Below are 25,064 nucleotides of genomic sequence, written 5' to 3' on the forward strand. Positions count from 1 at the left end.
TAATAACATTAATTAAGTAATAATTAATTCATTAATTAATTAATTGTACTTTTAATCTATGCTTTTAAAACACAAAATATATGCTTATAAATAAGCGCAGAAGTTTACAATGGTTAAAAAATGTAGATGATGCATTTACAAACAAAACAAATATCGAATAATGACGTAGGACCAAAACTTGTATTCTCACATACCTTTGTTGACACGCACGCACACACACACACACACACACACACACACACACACACACACACACACACACACAAACACACACACACATATATATATATATATATATATATATATATATATATATATATATATATATATATATATATATATATATATATATATATATATATATAAATTATTAGAGATCTAGAGAATTAGTGATGAATCCAATTTATAAGTCCAATTTGAAGTGGAAACAAAATGATTGAAGAAATGTTTTTGCTCTTTTTCCTCCTCGGTATGGTTCCTGCAATTATTGTTATTACATAAGTAAAAAAAAAATAAATCAAATGAAATAAAAGTGAATCTCAAATGGAAACGAAACAGAAACAAAAATTAATTGTAATTGTTCATAATGACTTGTCAAAAACATATATATAAATATATATAGGATATTGTTTATATCAATGCTAATTTTATTTGTGGAACACCTTAAAGGTAACTTTAGTCAAAAGTTGATCTGCCTCGAACCCACTCAACTGCCACCATTATCATTTGTTCTCTATTCAACTTCCACCACCATAATTTATTCTTTACCCAATGTTATATATTTGACCCAGTGACAAAACTTACTGTTTCATAAATCCATTCTTCCCAAAGACTTTCGTAATTCTGTCTCTGTTCACATTTCAGAAGCTCTTTATTTATATAGCTCTTTTTACACACACACCCAACACACACACACACACACACACACACACACTCCTCCATACCTTTCCTAATATGGTCAGTGTTTCCTGTATTTAATTAATCACTTGTCCTCATTGGATGTTTAGGTTGTGGATCTTTTGTATTTTCTCCTATTTTGAGAACCTGGTGTGAGACCAGATCTCTCCAATGGCCAGATCTTTTATGGAAGATGTTGGAATGCAAGGATAATTTCTCCATTTTTTAACCAAAACATTGTTGATTCCACATTCTCTAACTTCTGAGATCACAATCAGTATGCTAATGCACAATACTAAGTAAAGGTTTAGACCTACCAAATTTTAAAATGTGAAAAAAATTATACATGATTTAAACTATTTTACTGTGTAGAATATAACCATTAATAAGATACTACTAATAATAAGTATTTTAATAATAATTAAAAAAAAAAAACACAAGAATGGGAATAGCCAAAATGTATTTATTTATTTTTATCTTTACAAGGTCATTTATTCTTTTACTGGTTGAACTCAGACTGCTCCTCCTGCTTGAATATTTCCCTTTCTCTCTCCCGATTCCTCTCTTCCATTTTTCTCCTCTCTCTCTCCTTCTCTCTGTAGTACTCTTCTTTGAGGTCCTCCCTCTTCCTGCGTGTCCAGCCTTTTGCAGTGATGTGATACAGGTCTACGTTGTTGCCTGAGTATGCATCCCTGTGTGTGGCCCTATATACGGCTTCCCTGGCTACAGAGATGGCATCATCAACACTTATCCCCCAGTGAATCCTCTCATCCAGGATTGAGTAAGCATAGGGAGAACCTGAGCCCACAGAGAAGAGTTCACCCTTTAAAAGGAGGCCATCGCTGCATACATAAACAAGGCCTGGACCGGAGTGTTTTGTAGTAGAGACGGCTGTTGGTTTGGTTTTAATATCTACAGAGGTTATGTCATCCCTTTCTACCACTGGTCCGCTCTCAGCTCCCTTGTCGCTTGTACATATTGTCTCCTGCTCCTCCTCTCCATCCCATCCACACAAAGTGGCAGCCACACACAGTTCAGTTCCTTTAAAAGGGTGTAGCATGTGTGACAACAGCTTGGCAGCACCAGCCGTCGACAGCCTTCGTCTGTTTCGAAGTTGGTAAAGCCTCAATTCCCTTGCTAAGATGCGCTTCCAGAGGACGCAGTCGGCCGAGGTACCTGATGTGGTCCCCACAAGGTGAGAATGGACAGGTATGATCTTTTGGGATGCCGGACATGCCACCAAGCCTGCACAGCTAGATCGCGAGTCAGCTGCAGCAATCACACCACCCTGAAAGATAAATCCCAGCGTAGTGGTGCCATGACCCAGAGTGAATGGCAGTGGAACAGAGGAAGAGACGGACAGTGGAATAGGGGAGTGGGTGGACAGTAAATGATCATTGCTTTTGTTGGTCCAATTTGAGTTGCCTAGGCTTGGTTGGACTTGCCCGAATTCAATAGGGCTCTGCGTTAGGTATTTATACACCGGCACATAAAATTCCAAAGGACTTGAATTTCTGGTTTCCTGAAGCCATCTGGTATTAAAGCCACCTATGCAGAAATTTCTTTCTAGAGACCTGGACCATGAACATGGAACATTCCATTGAAAATCTTGAGAGGGTTCAAGAAAACCACATACATCCTGTAAAGCCATAACATTGCCAATCATCCAAGTGATGATGGTGTGAAAAAATGCTAATGTTTACATAAAATAACAATAAATAATACTGAACAGAATAAATATAAATATTCAATGTACTCTATTGCTTAAAGTAGGCAACAGCATGTAATTGACTGTTTAGTTCAAGGAAACAGAAAGGTTTCTGAATTTGTCCTTATATACATTTCCCTTATGAAGTGTCATCAGAACCAGCTCCCATGCTTGAGTGCTTTCTGTTTCGGTTCATAGAGGCATGAAAACGCGCAAAGTTACTGAAGCGAACCACAAAATGCTATTTTAAGCTAAGCAATGCACTCAGCTTTGCCATTCAAATCGTTTGTGAAAAAATGAAACCTGGCCATTCTGTAAAATTCATGAAACCTCGAGAGGAAACAGACTCAGAAGTTTATAGTCGTGCAACCGAGAGCTTCTGAGGAACTAATGGGTCAGCACAAACTCTGAGTTCACCATAGACCCAACACTATTTCCTTCCTGCCAAAAATCTTCAAACGATTGCTGATGAATACCAGACTATACAGATGACTGATGCAAAAATAGTTCAAATCAGTCACCCACCAGGAATCGGTTGGTTTACATGATTCCATACCGTTACGAGAAGAGATAAAACGTTGACCTGTCCATACGTTTTGTTAGCTATGAAGTAGCATTACAACACGATGTTATCATAATCTACCAATCTCAGTGGCAATAGCATGACGCTACACTGACAAAAAACTTTTTGCTAACTATACCGACTTCCATTATCTTTATTGTAGAACTACATTTCTTTTTACGGGTCTACATCTATTGATACATGGGTTGAATAGATTTTAATTAGAATGAAAAGAAATCCACTGGTTTCTCCCTAGTTTGTTTCGGCTACGTCGAATAACCACGATGGCTAATAGGATTAGCAGTGTTTTCACTATTCACTATGCTGACCATTTTGATTCATTTATATCTAATAATCACTAGCCACAGTGTCTCATAAGCTACGAATTAAATATTTTAAGCTGCAGTGGAGTAAATAAATAAATACATAAATAAATAAATAGAAACATAGATTTTAATGTATAAAAGCACAGACTGAAAGTGTGGCTTAGACATTATTCAAACGTTTCGATTCACTTCAGTTCGAAAGAATCGAGTGAGTCGACACATCAAAAGCAGGTGCTGCATGCCCCACCTGCGTGTGTCATACGGAAGAGTGACAAGCCACAAGTAAGCAAATATCGTGAAGACGAGAATGAAGTTACAACGACGTTACAATAATTCCCGGTTTCTTTCTTTCAGTTCGATTTATTTCCACTTCATCTGAGTCGCTTGCGCTGGATTCGAACCGATGCTTTACGACAAGGTGCCGAGATGAAGCGCACTACAAGCTCGCGCATTTTCACCAGACTCACACTTTGTGCTGCGGTGTTTTCATTGGTAAGAAAACACAAAACTAAACACTTTCGCTTGCATTAAACAGCCTGTGTAAGGTTTATCCTGCACAGACAAGTTATTCTTTCATTATATGATGAGGATGGATTATTAAGCATTTCCTGGTGCACAGGACAAAAGTCTAAACTCACAGAAGTTCCTGTTTTTTTAACACAAACGTATGAAATTCGCACTAAAACAACAAAACAAACCAGTTTCGATGTCATTATAGTTTTTAACATCGTTACTGAAAAACTCCTCCCTGAAAAACAATAACATACTGAATGTGTTTCTTCTGAACTATTTCAGAAAGGGTTTGTGATTCTGGAGCTCATCTGTTGTTTGGTACGATAACAGCAGAAAAAAAAGAGAAAAACAGAATCATTTTGATGGTTTGATATTCGCTCAAAACAAAACACCATAGTTATGTAAAGTTTAACATAAAAGTGAATCAAACCTTAAAGCGCTGCTGCATCGGCCAGGTTATAGGTAGAGATAAAGCGAGGACGTCGGTGTCATTTTGCATCCGATATGCATTTTGGGAACTGTTTAAAACTGTAGGTTTGAATATTACGTAGTGATTATTGATATCGATAACTAAGTCTTTTCACTGTGATCTAAAGTAACGCCGTTCTGTGAAGACGTGAATAAGACGTTTTCTAAGCTTCTAAAATGCACGTGAAGCGTCACACTGATTTATTATAGAATATTAAGTGCTTTGCATCTGAACAAGTATAAAACTGTGTTGTCGGTTAGTTTACTGGCTACACTCGGAGCCATTTTTGTGCCTCGTGTCCGAACAAAACACATCCCCGACACTCCTACATGCCTCGTTAAATGCCTCGTTACCACCCCGCTGCTGCGATCCCTCCACTGGCTTCCGGTAGCTGCACGCATCAGATTCAAAACACTGATGCTGGCCTACAAAGCCAAAAATGGACCAGCTCCCTCTTACCTAAAAGCCCTCATCACTCCTCGCACTGCACCCCGCACCCTCCGATCTACCAGCACTGCTCGACTGGTTCCACCATCTCTCAGGGTAAGAGGCAAGTATACTACAAGACTCTTCTCTGTTCTGGCACCAAGGTGGTGGAATGAACTTCCCCTAGAGGTCCGGACAGCTGAGTCACTGGCTATTTTCAAGCGGCGGTTGAAGACCTACTTATTCAGGAAACACTTCAACTAGCACTTCTTTCCCTATCTTTTGCATAAAAAAACCCCCAAGAAAACACACAACCTTCATTGTAACTTGGAACAAATGTTTTAAACTCATGGTATCTGAAGTATGTAATGTATTCAATGGTAGAGATTTAAGCACTTATGTAGGTCGCTCTGGATAAGGGCATCTGCCAAATGCTGTAAATGTAAATGTCAGTCTCATAGAGAACGTGTTTTATAATCTGGATCAGATGAAACAAAATAGTGAACACACCCCCAACTGGATTAGCTGGAATTGTGCCAGGGCACTGCTGGCGTCCTTACCTGACCGGATCTGTGCTGTTAGTAGAAGTAATTTGTTAGAGCACAAGGTTGCGTAGGAGTACGAAAAAAAACAAGAGGTCAGAGATCAGATTTGGGATGGCAAGAAGAACCAAATCTATTAAAAAGCCATTCAGATATTTTAAATTTAAGTTAAATCCCTGCACTGTTGACTAAGAAGGTGTTGATTCATGTTAATCAACAGCAACCAAGACTGTGGGTCTGGGTAAAGATTTATATTGTTCTAATGCATTAGCAGTTCTATAGTCACCACATACGAAGAGATTTACTGAAGGTGAATGATTGTCCACATTCATGGAAGGAGAATTTAGTGCAAGTGCTCCGTCACAGACGAGATAAAGCTGAAAAATTACGTTTTCCACCAAAGGAAAGTCTTTGGGATGAAGCAGAAGAAAAATAATTTCTACTTGTGCATTTGTTTCTTTTCAGGTTTATTTCAGTTTAAGTGCTCGCATTGTTAATTCTATTATGTATGTGTTTCATTAAAGATTCAGTGCCTCTCCACCACACGCACCATCATGTCACCTTTGCAGATGAGCCCTTACGGTGACTTTCTTCGCTTCGACTCGGCTCCTGACACCATCACAGAAAACTCCATCGTGCGGATTTCGTATATCTGCTCCATGGCCTGCAGAGTAGGGATCGAGGTCGTGCTTTCCACACCAAAAACCGTCGGACGTGTGACCTTCAGGAGATCATGGACTCATGTCCGACCCCTAAAAACGCCTATAACAAGGACGATTCAGCTCAAATTCCCATCTGCTCTGGTGTATAAGAGAGACTTTTTTATCAGGCAGACAGCAGAGGTGCATGATGGGATGCTGAGAGCCTGGCTGGTGTATCTGGATGGAGAAGAACGCAATAGCAGCCACAATGGTGTCAGTCAGTACGAGAGATCCACAGTGAGAGCGTTTAAATCTCTGAAGACGGTTCCGCCTTCGGAACGTCCTGCCAAATCACAGAACAGATGTCTTGCATGGGGGGCGGAGCTTATGTGGAATCGGACAAAAGGCAGAATAGGGAGGTGTATTTTTGAGTCAGGTGAGTTTCTTCGTTGTTAATCAATCATATTTAATTGATGGATGTTAAACAGCAAGTTTGAGTAATACTAAAAATGAATGATTACATGACAAGTCAGTTTTATCATTTGTGGGAAAAAAAAACAAGCAATACAAATTACATACTGGGGGGTGTGTCTTAATGACGTCCTTATTTGGATTGGGAGGGGTTTCTAGTAATGTTTTGGATCCATCATCGGATGATTCGAACCTCGGACGATTTAAAACTCAGACTCTATGCCTTTTTCGAACTCACTGTGCCTTTTTAGAATCCATACTTGATTACAGCAATAATCTAACTAAATTAACTAAAATGATGATGATGTTACAGATATAGTGAGACTCCTGACATTCCCTTTTGCAAGCACTGGAGAGAAATACGGCGTCATCCGGACGTTTCCATCCTTCGCCAACAGAGAGCTGGAGACTGCAAGCATTCGTGCTCTAGAGAAACCCAGGCAAGTCTACCAAGTGCTCCTAGATCAAGTAAAGCGGCTTGGACTAAAGGGGTCTTGACTTGTTTTTAAAAGATTTAGGGGTTAACCAGGGTGATAGAGATTCATTCATTCATTCATTCATTTTCTACCGCTTATCCGAACTTCTCGGGTCAAGGAGAGCCTCGGAGGTGGGAATCGAACACCCAACCCTGGTGATAGAGATTACAGTACATGACTAAATACACACCCATGTTTCTTTACATTACTTACGTGCATCATTGGTGTAGCAGAAAATGTAAAAATGTCGTACTGAAACTGGAGGGTCAATAAGGTGGAGATCTCACTAGGGAACCATGCCATTAAAGGACAAAGAGATGTCAGTACTGAAGTCAGAGCCATGCTGAATGATGAAGTAACATATTCATCTGCTTCACTTTTAACAGCAGTCTGTCTGGTTAAATCCAGCATACAAACAAAACCCAACTGAGCTACATGAAAATAAAGTTTACCATGTTCAAATATGTTAATAATGATTATTAAGGCTTTAATCGCTTGCTGTTTTGCAGAGTGACCGTGTCGATATGGCTGTATTTGCTAAACTGGTGCACGGTAAAGTACTGTGGCATCATCAAGCACTTGTACGAGCACAGGAAATACGGATCTCCTCTCCTTTTGCTGACTGATACAGGTGACTTCTCTTCTCTGTTACCTCCCTGATACAGCAGGTGACCTATCTGGACTGACCTGATGTGCTTCACTGAAGCCAGAAGATGTAAAATAGACAGAGGCGTTGTTATAGTCCTACCTGTTCCCTAAACAACGCTGACCTGTGACATATGAACTCAGATGGTTCTATTCCTCAAAATCTGAACCGATCGTAATATAAACTAGATTTGTATAGTTTGTCACAACAAACTTTGACATAGCATGTATTCGCAAAGGCCGGTGTTTTTTGGACAGAAAGCTAGGGTGACAAAACATTTGGAGGCAAGTGGAGACGAGCATGTGACGTCATCAGAATACCCCTGAGGAAGTTCCCCTCATTGTTCTGAGTGTTTTGATATGTAACATGTCCATGTTGGAAAAAGTTTTTGGATTTTGCATATTTTGGGGGCGGGGCTTTCCGGGACAACCGAAAGACCAGTCGGTACACCAATTTAAACCTTTATTTAAACGAGTATCACCCTAAAGGAGCTGGTCGAGTTTGGTGTAGATCGTTCGAAAGCTTGCCGAGTTATAAACCTCCAAAATTTATAATGGGAGTCTATGGGAAGAAAGGCCAATTTGAGACCCAGTACCGGAAGTACCGGTACTCGGATCGCTTAGAAAAGTAATAGCAACAAACTTCAGACCAGGGTCTACAACATGTTCGAATTTTGGTGCATGTGGCTCGAAAGCTCTAGGAGGAGTTACCGTTGATACATTTTTGTCTAAGCTTAAATAGGAAAACAGAACGTTGGCTTCTACGAAGCGACATAAGTAGCGTGATCCTGATAAATCTGCACTAAAGAGTCTCACACCACATCCAGTCTGCTCTCATATTACCTTTACAAGGCTAACCTAATGAAGGTAATTCATCTAACATCTAGCTATATTAGGTTACTGAGTGCTTTACGTGTAAAGCTGTTCACATGCTTCAGACTTCAGAAGTTTCAAAGGATTCAGAATATTTGTGTTGCTGGTTTCAAGACTGCGAAACAAATGTAAATGAATGTACCTTGATATACTTTTAGAGATTTGTCAGTCAAATGGCCTTATCCTCTGAAAGCAGACTGTTGGCTTTCTCTTGAGAAATGTGTGCTAGACGTACTGAACCATGTCTGTGTGTGCTTGTGTGTATCATGTGAAGGTAAGATCGTAGTGCAGGCGTGTTTGGTCTCGGGTGTGGAAAAGGCGTTCACAGTCGACACCGACCTCCCTCTCCGGACCTGGATCCGGCTGGACCTCTTCATCCAGGCCTCAGAGGTGCGCAAACTTTTTCCACAGGGATCTACTCACTTGATGCGCTAAAGGGCGAAAATTTCTTTTTTTTTTTTTTGAGTTGATTATTTGCATATCATTTGCATATATGCACCATGATTGGTTCATGGATTCTGTTTTTCAATATTTAACGTTTTATCCGGGGGAGCACGGTGGCTTAGTGGTTAGCACGTTCGCCTCACACCTACAGGGTTGGGGGTTCGATTCCCGCCTCCACCTTGTGTGTGTGGAGTTTGCATGTTCTCCCCGTGCCTCGGGGGTTTCCTCCGGGTACTCCGGTTTCCTCCCCCGGGCCAAAGACATGCATGGTAGGTTGATTGGCATCTCTGGAAAATTGTCCGTAGTGTGTGAGTGAATGAGTGAATGAGAGTGTGTGTGTGCCCTGTGATGGGTTGGCACTCCGTCCAGGGTGTATCCTGCCTCGATGCCCGATGACGCCTGAGATAGGCACAGGCTCCCCGTGACCCGAGGTAGTTCTGATAAGTGGTAGAAAATGAAAGAATAATGTTTTATCCTTATCTCAACGGTTAGCAGTACAAAGAGTGATTACTGAAATATACGTCATCCAAAAGTCCTATTCTCCCTCACATGTGTGCGAATCAGCGTAAATAAAAGCTATGAAGAAATACAACACCTAAACTCTCGCTTTCTCTCCAGGTGAAGATAATAATCACGCAGGCCTCGTCTACAGATTATCCCCAGGAAGCCGTGTACAGGTACGAGCATAAACGAAGACAATACACTACTCTATATTAGCGGTGTTAGAGTGACTATAGAGTGTTACAGGCTTCGATTTGCACGTTTAGCCAATTAACAGATGGCCTTGGTGTTGTATAACATAATTAAAGGTGACACGCTCAGAATGTTTTGTAACATGAAGAAAAGTTGGCTGGTTTCCCATGAGGTTAACTGGCGAATGCGCTAGGCTACATGATTTTCTGTTTTTATTCGTTGTGTGTTTTTGATTCTAAATCTACACATATGGCTATTACTTGTGCTATGTGCTAATAATTTTTTTTTGCCTTACCTGAAATGATTGACCAGCCAAGACATGTTTGGTGTATGATTACGATGTTCGCGTCTCTACGCCAGTCTCTCAATTCTAGCGAGCGACTAGGTGACGATCGGCGTTCAGTTTTCTGTGCGCTGCTTCTCATGTAGCGATTAAAAGTTAGCTTGTTTTGCTAAGCTTGGAAGATGCTAGTACAAATCAGGACTAAAATAACGGTAGAAATGGTGAACATAACAGGCTAAGTGACTTGTTGCTTGATGGTGTGAATGTCGCTAGCTTTCTGCTGAAGCAACATGAACAAAACTGGAAGTGATGGAAATGCTAATTTATTTCCGTATTGTTGGAAGTACAAACCGTTTCTGTTATTTTACTATATATTCCTTAGACTATCAGTAAGGTTTAAAGCCCACATATAAAATATTTGAGCACACTTTTACGGAAACTATTTTGCCGAGATTAACTTCTTGTACTTATTAGCAGCGATATTATCCTTGTCGTAGCTCTTGTCTGATTAACTGCATTGGAACAATAATGTGTTCAATCATACAACTAATTTTTCACAGGGATGTTGTTTAAAGCCGTCATATAAAGTGACAATCTGTGTATCGTGTTACAGTTTTCAGGACTCTGTACTATACAATGACACCTCGGGATACTTTGTGATCGGCGGCTGCATCTACATGCCAGGCTTCCAAGGTTATGTCGGACCGGTTAAATATTACCGCTTAGGCTCGGAAACGGTGAGCACCAACCACTCTTTCAGCTCTTACTTTTACTTTCTGTTAGCTTAATTTTGCAAGCCAAATCAGATTTCATTCAGATTAGTGACCTCAGCTCTTAGTTGCAAATTGTAGTAGTTAGCCTAATGCTATAATTTGGTAGGCTGGTTAGATTCATAAGAAAATGGTTAGCCTGGAGATAACTTAGTTAACCAGATCTTAGCTAGCTTGCTATTAACCTATGATAACCTGCCATCACTGACCTTTAAATTCGTAGCGATTGTAGCTTTTTAGCTAGCTTGTGATCAATCGTGGCTGCTTTATATAATGGCCTGATTTTAGCTAGCAGTAAGTTGGTTTTAATCGACGTTAGATATCTTCTGCTGTTGGAGATAACGTTAACAGAAAAGCTAAAGCTAACAACATTAATTTGTTGTAATGTTTACCAATCCCAGCTAGCTTAGCCATTGTTGGGTCAAGTTATGTTGACTTACCAGTAGGGTTGCAAAGGGGCGGAAAGTTTCCGAAAATTTCCGGTAAATTTCCACGGGAACTTAATCTGGGGAATTTTGGAAATATTCCAAATTGGAAAATTTACAGGAATTTATGGGTATTTATAGGAATTTATGGGAATTTACAGGAATTTATGGGAATATAGGGAAATATATATATAAACTATATCATATACAAACCTAAATAAACATTTAGCTTGGTCATAAGCACACAGGCATGCAAGGTAATACACATTTTAAAAATGACGTCTTGACCGATTTGATTGTAAGTAGAACTTTAACTGATTCAAAGACACAAAAGCATAATAAACATTATTATGCTTGTAATAAACTTAATAATTGTAATAAACATATTTCTCTATGATTGCTGTAATCTATTCTAATTACTAAGGTAGTTATTAAGTTTAAGTATTGGGTACTATTAAAAATGTATAATAAGGTAATGCAGAATAAGGCATTAATATGTGCTTAATAAGTACTAATAAATAGCCAATATTCTATGAATATTCATGCTAATAAGCAACTAGTTAAATGACCCTAAAATAAAGTGTTACTGTGCATGTTATAGAAGAACACAAGTACGTGCAGGGGGTTTGGCCTCAATGGCCCTCCAGTAAGCAGTGTGCTGTGTGCAAGTGAACGCAGGGTACAAATTCAACTTAAATTGCATTAAATCTTGTTGTTTTAAACAAAATTATATTATTATTTTTTAACTACATTTAAGTTCCTTGTTATAGGCAACTCTGCATTTTCTTTTAAAAAATTCCCAGTTTATTTCCATATATTCCCGTTAATTCCCATGGAAAGTTTCCAGCCTTGAAAATTCCCAGAATTTTGCAACCCTACTTACCCGAGTTACGTTACACGTGTCCATGTCTGTTTTTTTTTTTTTTTGCCTTCTTAAGGTGTAACTAGTCCCACTGTCTGATGTCCAGTCATTTTTTCTTACTGTTTCTCTTGTGAAGGTGGTGAACCCTCTGACTCCAGAGAGAATGCTGACAAAACTGGACCAAGCCCACAGATGGTGTGAGGACGTTAAACAGATCACTAAAGACTACGTAACAGCTCTACAAGACAACAGCGCCAGTCTCGTCGACGGTAAACGCTGCATTTTTTTTTGTAGATGTCAGCTTTATTAGGTACAACTTTATTAGGCTTCCTAACAAATCGAGAGCTTCGGTTTAAGTTCAAGATGTTAGTCATAGTGGGTCACTGGGTGGACATCGATGACGTCTGTGCTCTTTCAGACGTGTGCGTGCCCCGTTACGAGCAGTTAAGGAGGACGTTTGTCCAGACGAGGTGCATGCAGACGTGGTCCTGGGAGCATCAGCTGAAATACAGTTTTGTTTTCAAGATACTGAGAAGGCATCAAGAAGAACTGATATCAGGTCTGTTCCGTCTGTAATCGTTTAATAAGTGTCGTTATTGTTTTTTCTTTCCTGTTGAACCACATGTCCATAATTTTCTTGTTAAAAAAAATCCTGATGGACGGTTTATATTACTGTAAGGTGTAATGGCTACTGCAGGATGCTCGACTTTGATGCTTTGTCCCTCCTCCAGGCTCTTGGAGCAGCAAGAAAGCGTCACTCTTAGCTCAGCGCCTCTACCAAGACACGGTAAAGAGTTTGGCCGATGCCAGTCATGGAGACATCGATATGTCTCTAATTGAGCTGCTGCAGCTGTGCTCGTGTTGGGGTCATCACCAGGCCAATCTCATGCTCGCCACTTTACACCTCTCGGGCCTCGGCGTGCCAGCAGACCAGGAGAAGGTTAGCGGAATAGGATAGGATGTCGTGTGTGTTTAGTTGATAACACATTAGAATACTCTGAGATGGGGATAGATTATTATAATGAATATTTATGCATCTGTTATCTCCTTGTATGACAAAATGTCTCTTTCGGTATGCGGCCATGACACTATTGGGAATCAAACGGGCTCCTTGACTGCAGGGCCACGTGTACAGCCTGATGGGCGGAGTCGTAGATGAGCGTCTGGCTCTGCTACATTTGGGCTACAAGCACATGCAGGGTCTGGACGGCTTCCCTAAGGACCAGGACATGGCTTACGGCTACTACGCCAACGTGGCAAAGCAGACCAGCATCGACCTTGATAATGTCCAGGACATGGAGGTAAGAGCTCCATCGCTATACTTTCTATATTTATTTCATATAGATTAATAAACCTTTACTTAGCTCTTCAGTCTAATGAGTCCAATCACAAGCACAGTTGATCGAGAGACCTGTTTGTACACAGCAATTCCTCCCTGAGCACGTACACTTAGACAAGCCAGAGGACGTTCAGATGCAAGTAGGCGAGTCCAACGACATCATACAGTTCATCAAACACCAGGCTGAGAGAGGAGACATCGAGTCTCAGGTACGTGGTGCATTGAAAAATTCGATCCACAACTTATATGGTTCAAGTTGCTGAGTTGCCGCCGGTGTGTGTGTGTGTGTCTGTGTGTGTGTGTGTGTGTGATAGAAAACAATGGCACGGATTCTATTCTTTGGCAGTAATGGCATGACGAAGGACATTCACGCCTCACACCTCCAGGGTTGGGGGTTCGATTCGGACCTCCACCTTGTGTGTGTGGAGTTTGCATGTTCTCCCCGTGCCTCGGGGGTTTCCTCCGGGTACTCCGGTTTCCTCCCCCGGTCCAAAGACATGCATGGTAGGTTGATTGGCATCTCTGGAAAATTGTCCGTAGTGTGTGAGTGAATGAGAGTGTGTGTGTGCCCTGTGATGGGTTGGCACTCCGTCCAGGGTGTATCCTGTCTCGATGCCCGATGACGCCTAAGATAGGCACAGGCTCCCCGTGACCCAAGGTAGTTCGGATAAAGCGGTAGAAAATGAATGAATGTTATCTAATTTACTCAGTAATATAAGATGTGTGAATGTTATACTCTAGGTGTGTGTGTGTGTGTGTGTGTGTGTGTGTGTGTTTCTCAGGGCAACGTGGATGCCCTGAACTCCCTCGGTTGGTACTACAGCACTATGGAATATAACAGCAGAAAGGCTGCGTATTACTTTGACCTGGCGGCTCGTAACGGCAGTCGAGACGGTCTCTTTAACCTGGGGGTGTATCACCTGAACGGCACTGTACTGGACTCGCTGGGCAGGAACGAGGTAGGCGGTGGCAAATACAGATAACTTCATCAGGTACTTTATCAGATAATACTTTATCAGGTGTCAGTCTTCGAGGACATGTGTGTATTGTGTGTGTGTGTGTGTGTGTGTGTGTGTGTGTGTGTTCCAGACAGCTGCGTTCCAGTGTTTCTTGAAGGCAGGTGAACAAGGTCATGTGGAAGGTGCAGTAGAGGCTGCATCATCTCTCTCTCGTGGACAGTTACCAGGCGTACGCCGAGATCCCGAGAAAGCCGTGAAGTACGTTTACAGACTCGGTGCAGCTTCTCTGAAAAACGTGAAACGTGCAGGAATCGGAAAGTGTTTCATGTAACACGGCGAAATGTCTGTAAAACAACCGTTAACGTTACAGTCTTTCTGTCAGGAGAAGTGGAAGTGTTCAAAAACAAAACCTTATGTTATCGAGAAACACCGTAGATTATCTGTTGCTATGGAAACGATTAGACTGAAATTCAGCCTGAAAGTTGAATATCCTCTGACCAATCAGATTCAAGAAGCCAAGAGCGGAACAAACCCAATGCACCGATGACAAAGCACAAAACTTTTTGTTCTTATTTGGGTTGTGCAGCAGGTCTGATTTTTACCCCGTTACATGTTTTACCCCACAGTCTGCTGAAGCCGGTCAGCGAGAAGAACGGTCACCTGGGCTTCACGATACGGGACGCTCTGAAAGCGTTTCAGCACGGATCATGGTAACACCCACAGTTCTTTATCCCTTTATCCTTTCTTTCTTTCTTTCTTTCTTTCTTTCTTTCTTTCTTTCTTTCTATTCTGCTCTTCCTCACTTCTGCTTTTAGTCATAATTCTTAATTATAGTTCTATCAGTCCCTGTGTGTGTGTGTGTGTGTGTGTGTGTGTGTGTGTGTGTGTGTGTGTGTTAGTATCCGTGTGCGTCCTTGTCTGTGTCTTTGTGTGTATGTGTCTTTGTGTGTTTGTGTGTGTATGTGTGTTTGTGTATGTGTGGGTGTATGTGTGTCTTTGTGTTTGTCTTTGTGTGTGCGTGTGTGTGCGTGTGTGTGTTTGTGTGTCTTTGTTTGGGTGTATGTGTGTCTTTATGTGTGCGTGTGTGTGTGTTTGTGTCTTTGTGTTTATGTGTTTTTCTTACCGTGTTGTATTTTATTGCCTTTTTCCTTTTTTTGCTTTTCTTTACTGTTTACCTTTTGTTGTGTTTTTTTCAGTCCACTGTGTGTTTGTGTGTTTATGTATATGCATAATGTATTCATACAGTATACATAATGTATTCATACAGTATACATAATGTATTCATACTGTATACATAATGTATTCATACAGTATACATAATGTATTCATACTGTATACATAATGTATTCATACAGTATACATAATGTATTCATACAGTATACATAATGTATTCATACTGTATACATAATGTATTTATACTGTATACATAATGTATTCATACAGTATACATAATGTATTCATACTGTATACATAATGTATTTATACTGTATACATAATGTATTCATACAGTATACATAATGTATTCATACTGTATACATAATGTATTCATACAGTATACATAATGTATTCATACAGTATACATAATGTATTCAAACAGTATATATAATGTATTCATACTGTATACATAATGTATTCATACTGTATACATAATGTATTCATACAGTATACATAATGTATTCATACAGTATACATAATGTATTCATACTGTATACATAATGTATTTATACTGTATACATAATGTATTCATACAGTATACATAATGTATTCATACTGTATACATAATGTATTTATACTGTATACATAATGTATTCATACAGTATACATAATGTATTCATACAGTATACATAATGTATTTATACTGTATACATAATGTATTCATACAGTATACATAATGTATTCATACAGTATACATAATGTATTCAAACAGTATATATAATGTATTCATACTGTATACATAATGTATTCATACAGTATACATAATGCTCTACATAATAACACTGCTTTTGTGTAAAGGGACGAAGCCCTGCTGAAATACGCCATGCTGGCTGAAACAGGCTTTATTGTGGCTCAGCTGAATGCCGCACACCTCTGTGAGGTAACTCTGCCGTCCACACAAGTACATTTGATAAGCAGCGTGTCCTGATGGGACGACGTGTTCACTGATCGCTCCAGCAGCGCTGGATTAAACCGACCTGACTCAGACTCAGAGCACATTTACTCTCCCTGGAGCTTTAACTGTTGCTCATCTTGGTGTAAAAAAAAAAACAATCTCAGTAACACTTCTGTGCTGGGAATAGCGGGAATAACACAAATAACGTTGTGTTAGGTTTCAATGTTCCAGTAATCCTAAAGAAAAGAAGTGCAGCTTTACAAAGCTTAGTGTTTTCTCCCAGCAGCTGTAACGGAACAGCGTTGCTTTTAACTCATCCTGGCATTTTGTTTCGTAATCTCGGGTTTGTTTCATCGATTCTTTTTTCTGTAACTAAGTTTATTAATTTATTCTCGTCTATTACAGGTGTTGACGCACGGCTCCGCCTGCCAGTGGAGGTATCATAACTACTCCACCCATAACCACGGGCCGCACGAATCAGGTGGGTGTGTCTTATTACTGAAGTCTTTGGCTGCTCAGGATGTAATCGAATCTGATTGGTCAGGAGATTTCATGAACAGCAGCTCATTTATCATTTATTTATTGTTTAGAACTTACACTTCTTTCTCTCTCTCCTCTCTCTCTCTCTCTCTCTCTCTCTCTCTCTCTCTCTCACTTTCTCTCCTCTCTCTCTCTCTCTCTCTCTCTCTCTCTCTCTCACTCTCTCTATCTCTCTCTCTCACTCTCTCTCTCTCTCTCTCTCTCTCTCTCTCTCTCTCTCTCTCTCTCTCTCAGGGCTGTTGAAGATGGGAGACCATTACAGTGCCTTAGGTGACATAACAAACGCTGTAATACTGTACAGCAGAGCAGCACTGAGAGGCAGTGCACAGGTAACTCACACACACAGGTAACACACACACACACACACACACACACACACACACATACACACACACACACACACACACACAGACAGCACACACACAGGTAACACACACACACACACACAGACAGAACACACACAGGTAACACACACACAGGTAACACACACACACAGACGCACATACAGACAACACACAGGTAACACACACACACACAGGTAACACACACACACACACACAACACACACCCACCCACCCACACACACACAGGTAACACACACACACACTCCCTCTCTTTATCACTCACTCTCTCTCTCTCTCTCTCTCTCTCTCTCTCTCTCTCTCTCTCTCTCTCTCTCTCTCTCTCTGAAATTTACTTAATTCAGAGGAAATTTAAAAAAATGCTTTGGAGGAAACTACCATATAAATCCTCTGTGTGGAGTGTGACATGTTCTCCTCTTGTCCACATGAGTTTTGTCCACATGGGTTTTGTCCACATGTCCCAGTTTTCTCCCACCTCCTAAAAACATGACTATAGTCACTGACTTTATTGTCCACATTTTTGTAGCAGAATAAAGACATAGTCAAATCACAAATCTTCTAAATATGGATCTTTTATTGTGATGATGTCATCTTTAAACTTGTAGGGCATGTACAATCTGGCGGTCTTGACCGAGGAAGGACTCGACATCCCCGCAAATATCCTGGAGCAAATGAAGATCTCGACCGAGGATCAGATGAACAAGCACGGTGTCGTGGAGAAACTGTTGACCAGGTGCTGAGTTTATATCCCATTATCTCAGCATATCAACATGGATTTCTCTGTTTCCTGCTGGACTCGGGACACTATAGTCTCTCAGTAGCTTGACTGTGAAACTGCGTTATATCACAAGGTCTCGGTGAGAACGACGTGACGAGTCACCTTTGAGCTCGACGTTGTTACACTTAGACTCATTATATCTTGTTATTACCAAAGAGATAACAGGAACTGGCTGTTCCAGAAATGTTCTATATGTAACTGTAAAAGGATAAAAAACACAACTGCTTGTTGTGTAATAAAATGAATTGATCTCAATTCATCTAATCTATCCGTGCGGACGTCTAAGCGTGAGCGTCTTTGTGCTGTTTTGCGTCTCTGTTCAGATGCAGAGAGCTGGAGGGGAACAATGAGGAAATGAGCCCGTGCTCACTGGCTCTGATTGGGCTGCGTGTGTCCAGAGCGTGGAGCAGCTTCACCCACAGCAAAGTCCACCTCACGCTGACCGTCGCCGCTCTCGTCATGTTAGCGCTCGCCATCGCGGCACAAAGTGCGATCGGTATGATCTTCATCTCCTAGCTTACATTTCCTACATGTAGATGGACTTTTTCCTTTTGTTTCGATCTGTACATATTTATTTATTTATTTATTTATTTATTTATTTATTTATTTATTCCCTCAGCCCACTACTCTGCAGCTCCTCCACACAGTATTCCTGACCATTTATCGCCTCGCCTTGGTGAGTCAGACTCTCACTTTGAGGCACAGGAAGGACCCTCAGGAATCACTCAGTCTGCGCGGATCAGGCAAACCTTCGTGACCCGACACGTCCGATCCCTGCAGGAAACAGCTGACTTTGTCTTCACGGCCAGCGGCCTGTGCATGTGTGCCTTGTGCACCGTGTTCGTGTCTCATGTGCTTTAACTGTACATTAAAACAACGCTGATATGAAGGAGGACGTTTTTAAACTGACTGAAATCTGTGTGCCCAAAGCTGCAAAACAGCGCCATCTTCTGACAGAAACACAGAGGAAGTCGATGACATTCATATTTATGTTTTTCAGTTCATCCGAAATAGAATTTTTATTAGAAAGAGCAAAAAACTTTATTATCAGCAATACGGAGGTTTTTTTTCTTCTTAATGCGAACTTACCAGACAACTGATCGCTAAAGTGGGCTTGAATTTCATTAGCAATTTTTGTCCCAGATTGCAAATGCCATTGAAAACTTTACATATAGCTTCTTACCATTGGACTTCTGTTACTATAACGTGCTTGGAGAAGAGATTTCATACAAAGGAGTTGAAGGGAAAATTGTTGAGGGTAAATTTCTAGGAGCAGAGATGAGGCGAAATGACACAGATCAGGCAAGGTGAAATGACACAGATCAGGCAAGGTGAAATGACACAGATCAGGCAAGGTGACATGACACAGATCAGGCAAAGTGACATGACACAGATCAGGCAAAGTGACATGACACAGATCAGGCAAAGTGACATGACAGATCAGGCAAAGTGACATGACACAGATCAGGCAAAGTGACATGACAGATCAGGCAAGGTGAAATGACACAGATCAGGCAAGGTGAAATGACACAGATCAGGCAAAGTGACATGACACAGATCAGGCAAAGTGACATGACACAGATCAGGCAAAGTGACATGACAGATCAGGCAAGGTGAAATGACACAGATCAGGCAAGGTGAAATGACACAGATCAGGCAAGGTGAAATGACACAGATCAGGCAAGGTGAAATGACACAGATCAGGCAAGGTGAAATGACACAGATCAGGCAAGGTGAAATGACACAGATCAGGCAAGGTGAAATGACACAGATCAGGCAAAGTGACATGACACAGATCAGGCAAAGTGACATGACACAGATCAGGCAAAGTGACATGACAGATCAGGCAAAGTGACATGACACAGATCAGGCAAAGTGACATGACAGATCAGGCAAAGTGAAATGACACAGATCAGGCAAAGTGACATGACAGATCAGGCAAAGTGACATGACACAGATCAGGCAAAGTGACATGACACAGATCAGGCAAAGTGAAATGACACGGATCAGGCAAGGCAAGATGACACAGATTTGGCAAGGTGAAAAGTCTTTTGTTTTGATATTAATGATAACCTACCTGACAACTCAGTGCTACTGCTTGTATTTTGCTTGGTGTGCATTCAGGTAATGTTATTCTAGGATGAGGTCGTGCTGTGGTTTTGAAACTGTGGTGCAGCTGTTTTAAGCTCCACAGACAACAAAACTACGCACTTGGGCTCAAACCCACCGAAAGCTCTTTTTACTTTTTTTTTTTTTTTTTTGAGAAAATATTTCAGACGCTGGATTCAAGAATTTTATTCCAGATTCATGAATCATGATTTTAGACTCAGGATGTGTCTACAGACTAAAAAAAATGTCACCGAAGGGGAAAGGAGGTGGGACGTGAAAGGTCTAAATGCGTTTCGTAGGGCTTACTTTCACTTAAAAAAACGTATATTTAAAGTGGATTCCAAAAATTGAAGTAAAACTTCTCAGTTTTCTTCTTTACTTTTTTTTCTTCCTGTTTTTTTTTTCTTTTTTTTTGCTTGAATTCTGTCGGTTGCTGTAACACGGTAAAGGCAGGAAAAAGAAACCTAACGTGATTTATCTCGGTTTTTCACGTTATGCAGATTTTTTAGATCCAATGTCCATGAAATCATTGAAGGAAAAAAAAAACAATACAAGAAGGTCTGTGAGTGCGTCAAGAATGAAAACGTTTCTGTGGTAAAAGTCTGGGATTTTTTGCTAAAGTAAACAAAAAAAAAACACCAAGAAGAGATTTGAAACTTCTCTTTCTAAGCTAGAGGTCCTTACTTAAACCTTTTCAACCTCTACAGAGCCAAATACTGTACAACAGCCTAACTATTTGTTTGGAGCCAAAGCAAAGTTTACATTAAAATGTGCTACAGAAACATGAATCCAGTGGAAATCTGTTTTCTAAGTGGTATTTTGTGCATTCTGTCATCGCTTGATGTTTTTTTCTGGTTTAAGGTGGTTTCTGATGTTTGAGGTCTACTGCATGAGATAATAAGTGTGCTCAAGCGCCAAAGGTCTTATTATTATCTCAAGAGATTACTAAGCAAACGGCACAGGAAGTAAGCAGTTTTAAAGGTTAAAGAAATCCTTAGATGGGCAAGGAAGTTTTTTTTCTTTTCATTTTGGATGAAAATCTTTTCTCATTTTCTCCAAAATCTAATTTTTAAAACAAACAAACAAAAAAATTAATAAATGTAATTTCTATCAAAACCGCTAGAGGGAGACAAAATAATTCCAATTTAAGAGTTATTCTTCTGTTTTGATGGTTTACGACATTCTGCAAATAATTAGACATCTGTGAAGATACAGACTGACAGATTTGCATTCTACTGCAAAATATTTTACACACAAGCTACAATTAAACATGAAGAATGAACTAAGGATGAAGATTCCAAGAAGAAGCAGAAAGAAATATAGAGTGTAGAATAAGAATAGAGTAAGGATATGACGTGCTGCAAATCGAGTGCTTCTGATACTGTAAATAAAATCCCATTAGGTGCTAAAGTCCAGAGAGTAAACATTGTTAGTTCTTCTTAAGCCTCCTTGCTTCACCACTGCCATAGAAACAACTTGGTTGTTGCCAATGTTATCAGAGATGTAATTATGGTTTCCCGACTCTTAAATAATAAAAGCAATAAACAGCAGCGATTCTGTAAGGCCTGAGATTCGAAAGGCTTGTTACAGAATTTACCTCTATTCCAGGGTTAGACTGAATATGATATTGTGATCATTCATTCATTCATTCATTTTCTACCACTTATCCGAACTTCTCGGGTCACGGGAAGCCTCAGGCGTCATCGGGCATCGAGGCAGGATACACCCTGGACGGAGTGCCTTCCCATCGCAGGGCACTTGAAAAACGTTTGATGAACAAATTCAACAATGAGTTGCATGAGTTGGTGTCATTTTAGTGCTTGTTGATGACGCTGATGTTTGGGAAACTAGACCAGATTTGAACATTGATATATCTTTATCTCTAAGTTTTATGAGAATACCGTTAGTCAGTCATGTTAGTTATTATTCTCACTCTGAAGCTGAACCTGTGATAGAGCTGCCCATACACAAGTAGTCAACACTTTCTGACCAATGAGAACAGAAGAGTTGAGTTGTACTGTATGAGCGGTTGAAGTGTTTGATGGAAACATAATGCCGAGTAATACTGATATGTTGATGGACGCATCTGTAATCCACATGGTCCTGTGTACATCGTGCTGTTAACTGAGGTGGAACATTCAGACGTATGTCAGTGTTTTCCTCAGATTTGTCTGCTAAACACCAGCCTGTCTTGCTCTGACCTTGCATTTTCTGTAATAAATTTCAGTCTTTATGTTTGTTTCAGTAGCTTCACTGTGGCTTTGCCCTAATAAGCCATTGTGCATCTGTTGTTGTTTTGGTTGCATACAGACGCTATTGTGCTCGATCTGTGTTGTGGAAAGTCACAGGAGCGAGAACCTGGGCGCTCGTGGCAGGACTCTGACATCACCGGCAGTCTGGCAGTTCGCTGCCGTGGTTTGTTGGGTTTTTGACAGAAAGAATGAACATCCAGTCTTCCTTCCCCAGAGTCGCGACTGTAACCAGAGTGTTTGTGAATGTCTGTAATTTACTTTTGAGGTGGCATTGAAAAACATGTAGTAAGTACTATTTTTGTCCGTAAGGCGTTCGTTCAAGGACAATAACAGTCATTTAAGTCTTAGGTCTACACAACAATAAAAACTTTTCCTTCATGCTTTTGGTCCGAATGAGAACTTTTGCTGGACGGTGTGCCGCCGGTGTTTAACTGCCTCAAATGTCTTGATGTTCATGCTGATATTGCAGAATTTGCAGTTCTTTCCACTCACACAAGACCGCATTGCTTTTGAAGGCCATGACGCAGATCTGGCAAGGAAACATGACGCAGATCTGGCAGGGAGAGTTGACAGATCCGGCCAAGTGAAATGACACAGATCTTTGATTGATTAACACAAGACTGGATGAGTTTTGAGTAATGTTTTTGGTGAATGGTGTCTGAAGTAACCTTAGAGGTTTAACTTCTTGGTACTGGCCCCAATGATGTTCCCTAAACCTGAAGGTCATTAAAAAATATGAGCTTAATTTACAGATATTAGTCTAAAATATTCACCTTGTCATTAATCAGCTTAGAAGTGGTTTGTAAATGCGTAGTTAGATTAGATTTACATATCTTTCTGCTAAAATACATTGGTCCCAAGCCTCTACATCAGTGGTCCCCAACTTTTTTTCGCCGCGGACCGGTCAATGTTTGATAATTTTACCGCGGCCCGCTGGGGATGGGGGGTGGCGGTGGCTATACAATTAAATGAAAATTAATAATTTTAATTTAATTGTATTTAAACATGCCTTTTTAACTCACTACAACGCTAAATCAATGAGAACCCTGAGCTTGTTTCTTTACAACGAGACGGTTCCATCTGAGGTAATAGGAGACAATGACACCCGAAGTGTGTCGCCTATGTCCAGTTTATTCCGTTGTTTTGTTTCGGTTGCCGTCACTGCAGAAATCCCCACTTCACACAGATAGCATGTCGGGAAATGGCGATAGGGATGTAAGTGCTGTGGTGACAATCTCAGGGTATTCCGCCATGACTTTAATCCAGAACACCGGCAGAGTTTCTAACTTCCTAACGACGTCTGTTTCGTGCTCATTTGTGCTAATTTGTGGGTTAAATTTGAGCAAACACAATATACACGTACACCAAGCACTGTTAAACATGACAAAGTACCGGTGAACAGAGAGAAGAGCGATACACACCTTCTCTCTCCACCAAAGCTACAACACCACTGCCGCTTGCAGCCGCTCGGCTCCAGACGTCACCTAAACCCGGCCCGATATCATGATATTTTGCGCATGCGCGGTATCAGTGCGGCTTAATAATGTTAATAATAATATTAATAATGTAATGTTAAAAAATAATGTTAATGTTCCTTGGGCGGCCCGATACCATTTGGTCCATGGACCGGTACCCGTCCGCGGCCCGGGGGTTGGGGACCACTGCTCTACGGTACAGGACAGTACCTTCCCTGATAGGATAGCTTGTCCGCTAACTCGTTATTACTAAGCTCATGATTTCAAACGGTAACAAAAACAGATGGTCGCTTTTAGCCGGATCACCAACATAACACACCAGAATAAGCCAGCCATCTTTGGAGAAATCCGTCTGCCAGGGGACGACACCAGAAGGTCGTTCTTGGTCAGTAGCTGATGGATTGCTGTGGTGCAGATTTACAAATCGCCCTCCATGCCCATGCTGTAGAGTGCGGTGTGGCAATTAAGTTGTAAATAATCAACATGCTGGAGTTTCCATCAAGCAGAAAGACTTCTTCGATGTATTTAAGTAGATGCGTCTGCGTATTAATGTTTTTTATTTTATTTTAGAAATATGCAATTAACCTCATCGTCATGTTGCAGAGAAATAATGTTAATGATGTTAAGAGCGTAAGTAATGCTATGACACAAGCACAGGTCAGTCTGACCAGCAGCCAATAGTTTGTAATAAACAAGACATAACTGTGATACGACCGAACAAAGGATAATTATAGACTTGGCTTTAGGTCTGGAAAATGGTATCTATGGTGTGTCCCAATGTTCCAACTATATTCCTCACTGAGGTCACCCCCCCTCTCCCCCTCTGTGGTATGGCTTAGATTGGATATGAGGGAGAGGGAGAGAGAGATATGAGAGAAAGAGAGAGATAGAGAGCAAAGAGAGAGCGCGAGAAGCGGGAAGCAGAGGAAGAGCAGATAGAGGAGCGAGCGAGAGAAAGAGGGAAGATAGACAAGAGAGAGAGAGAGAGAGAGAAGAGAGAGGGAACGCGAGCAAGGAGAGAGAGAGAGAGAGAGAAGAGAGCGAGAAAGGAGGGGAAAGAGAGAAGCGAGAGTAGAGAGAGCGGGAAAGAGAGAAAGCGAGAGAGAGAGAAGGA

At 40.8% G+C, this 25,064-nt stretch overlaps 2 protein-coding genes across 2 annotated transcripts; one reads left to right on the forward strand and one right to left on the reverse strand.

Moving 5' to 3' along the window:
- Window positions 1-1,396: 1,396 nt before the first annotated feature.
- psmb11b (proteasome 20S subunit beta 11b) lies at window positions 1,397-2,673 on the reverse strand. Its single transcript, XM_027160279.2, has one exon. It carries the CDS (start codon window positions 2,561-2,563, stop codon window positions 1,397-1,399), a length of 1,167 nt encoding a protein of 388 aa, XP_027016080.2. The 5' UTR covers window positions 2,564-2,673.
- Window positions 2,674-3,718: 1,045 nt separating this feature from the next.
- Window positions 3,719-21,011, forward strand: LOC113651506 (protein sel-1 homolog 3). The gene is made up of 22 exons (XM_047807354.1): window positions 3,719-3,985; window positions 5,968-6,520; window positions 6,869-6,995; window positions 7,541-7,662; window positions 8,824-8,939; window positions 9,612-9,670; window positions 10,583-10,706; window positions 12,163-12,295; window positions 12,445-12,585; window positions 12,758-12,966; window positions 13,148-13,327; window positions 13,452-13,574; window positions 13,680-13,752; window positions 14,077-14,324; window positions 14,455-14,582; window positions 14,951-15,034; window positions 16,338-16,419; window positions 16,840-16,915; window positions 17,209-17,303; window positions 17,942-18,069; window positions 18,438-18,610; window positions 18,734-21,011. The coding sequence occupies exons 1-22, from the start codon at window positions 3,920-3,922 to the stop codon at window positions 18,973-18,975; spliced, it is 3,282 nt and encodes a 1,093-aa protein (XP_047663310.1). The 5' UTR covers window positions 3,719-3,919; the 3' UTR covers window positions 18,976-21,011.
- The last annotated feature ends 4,053 nt before the right edge of the window (window positions 21,012-25,064 follow it).

Source organism: Tachysurus fulvidraco, chromosome 23 (assembly GCF_022655615.1).
Source record: "Tachysurus fulvidraco isolate hzauxx_2018 chromosome 23, HZAU_PFXX_2.0, whole genome shotgun sequence".
Taxonomy (NCBI): Eukaryota; Metazoa; Chordata; class Actinopteri; order Siluriformes; family Bagridae; genus Tachysurus; species Tachysurus fulvidraco.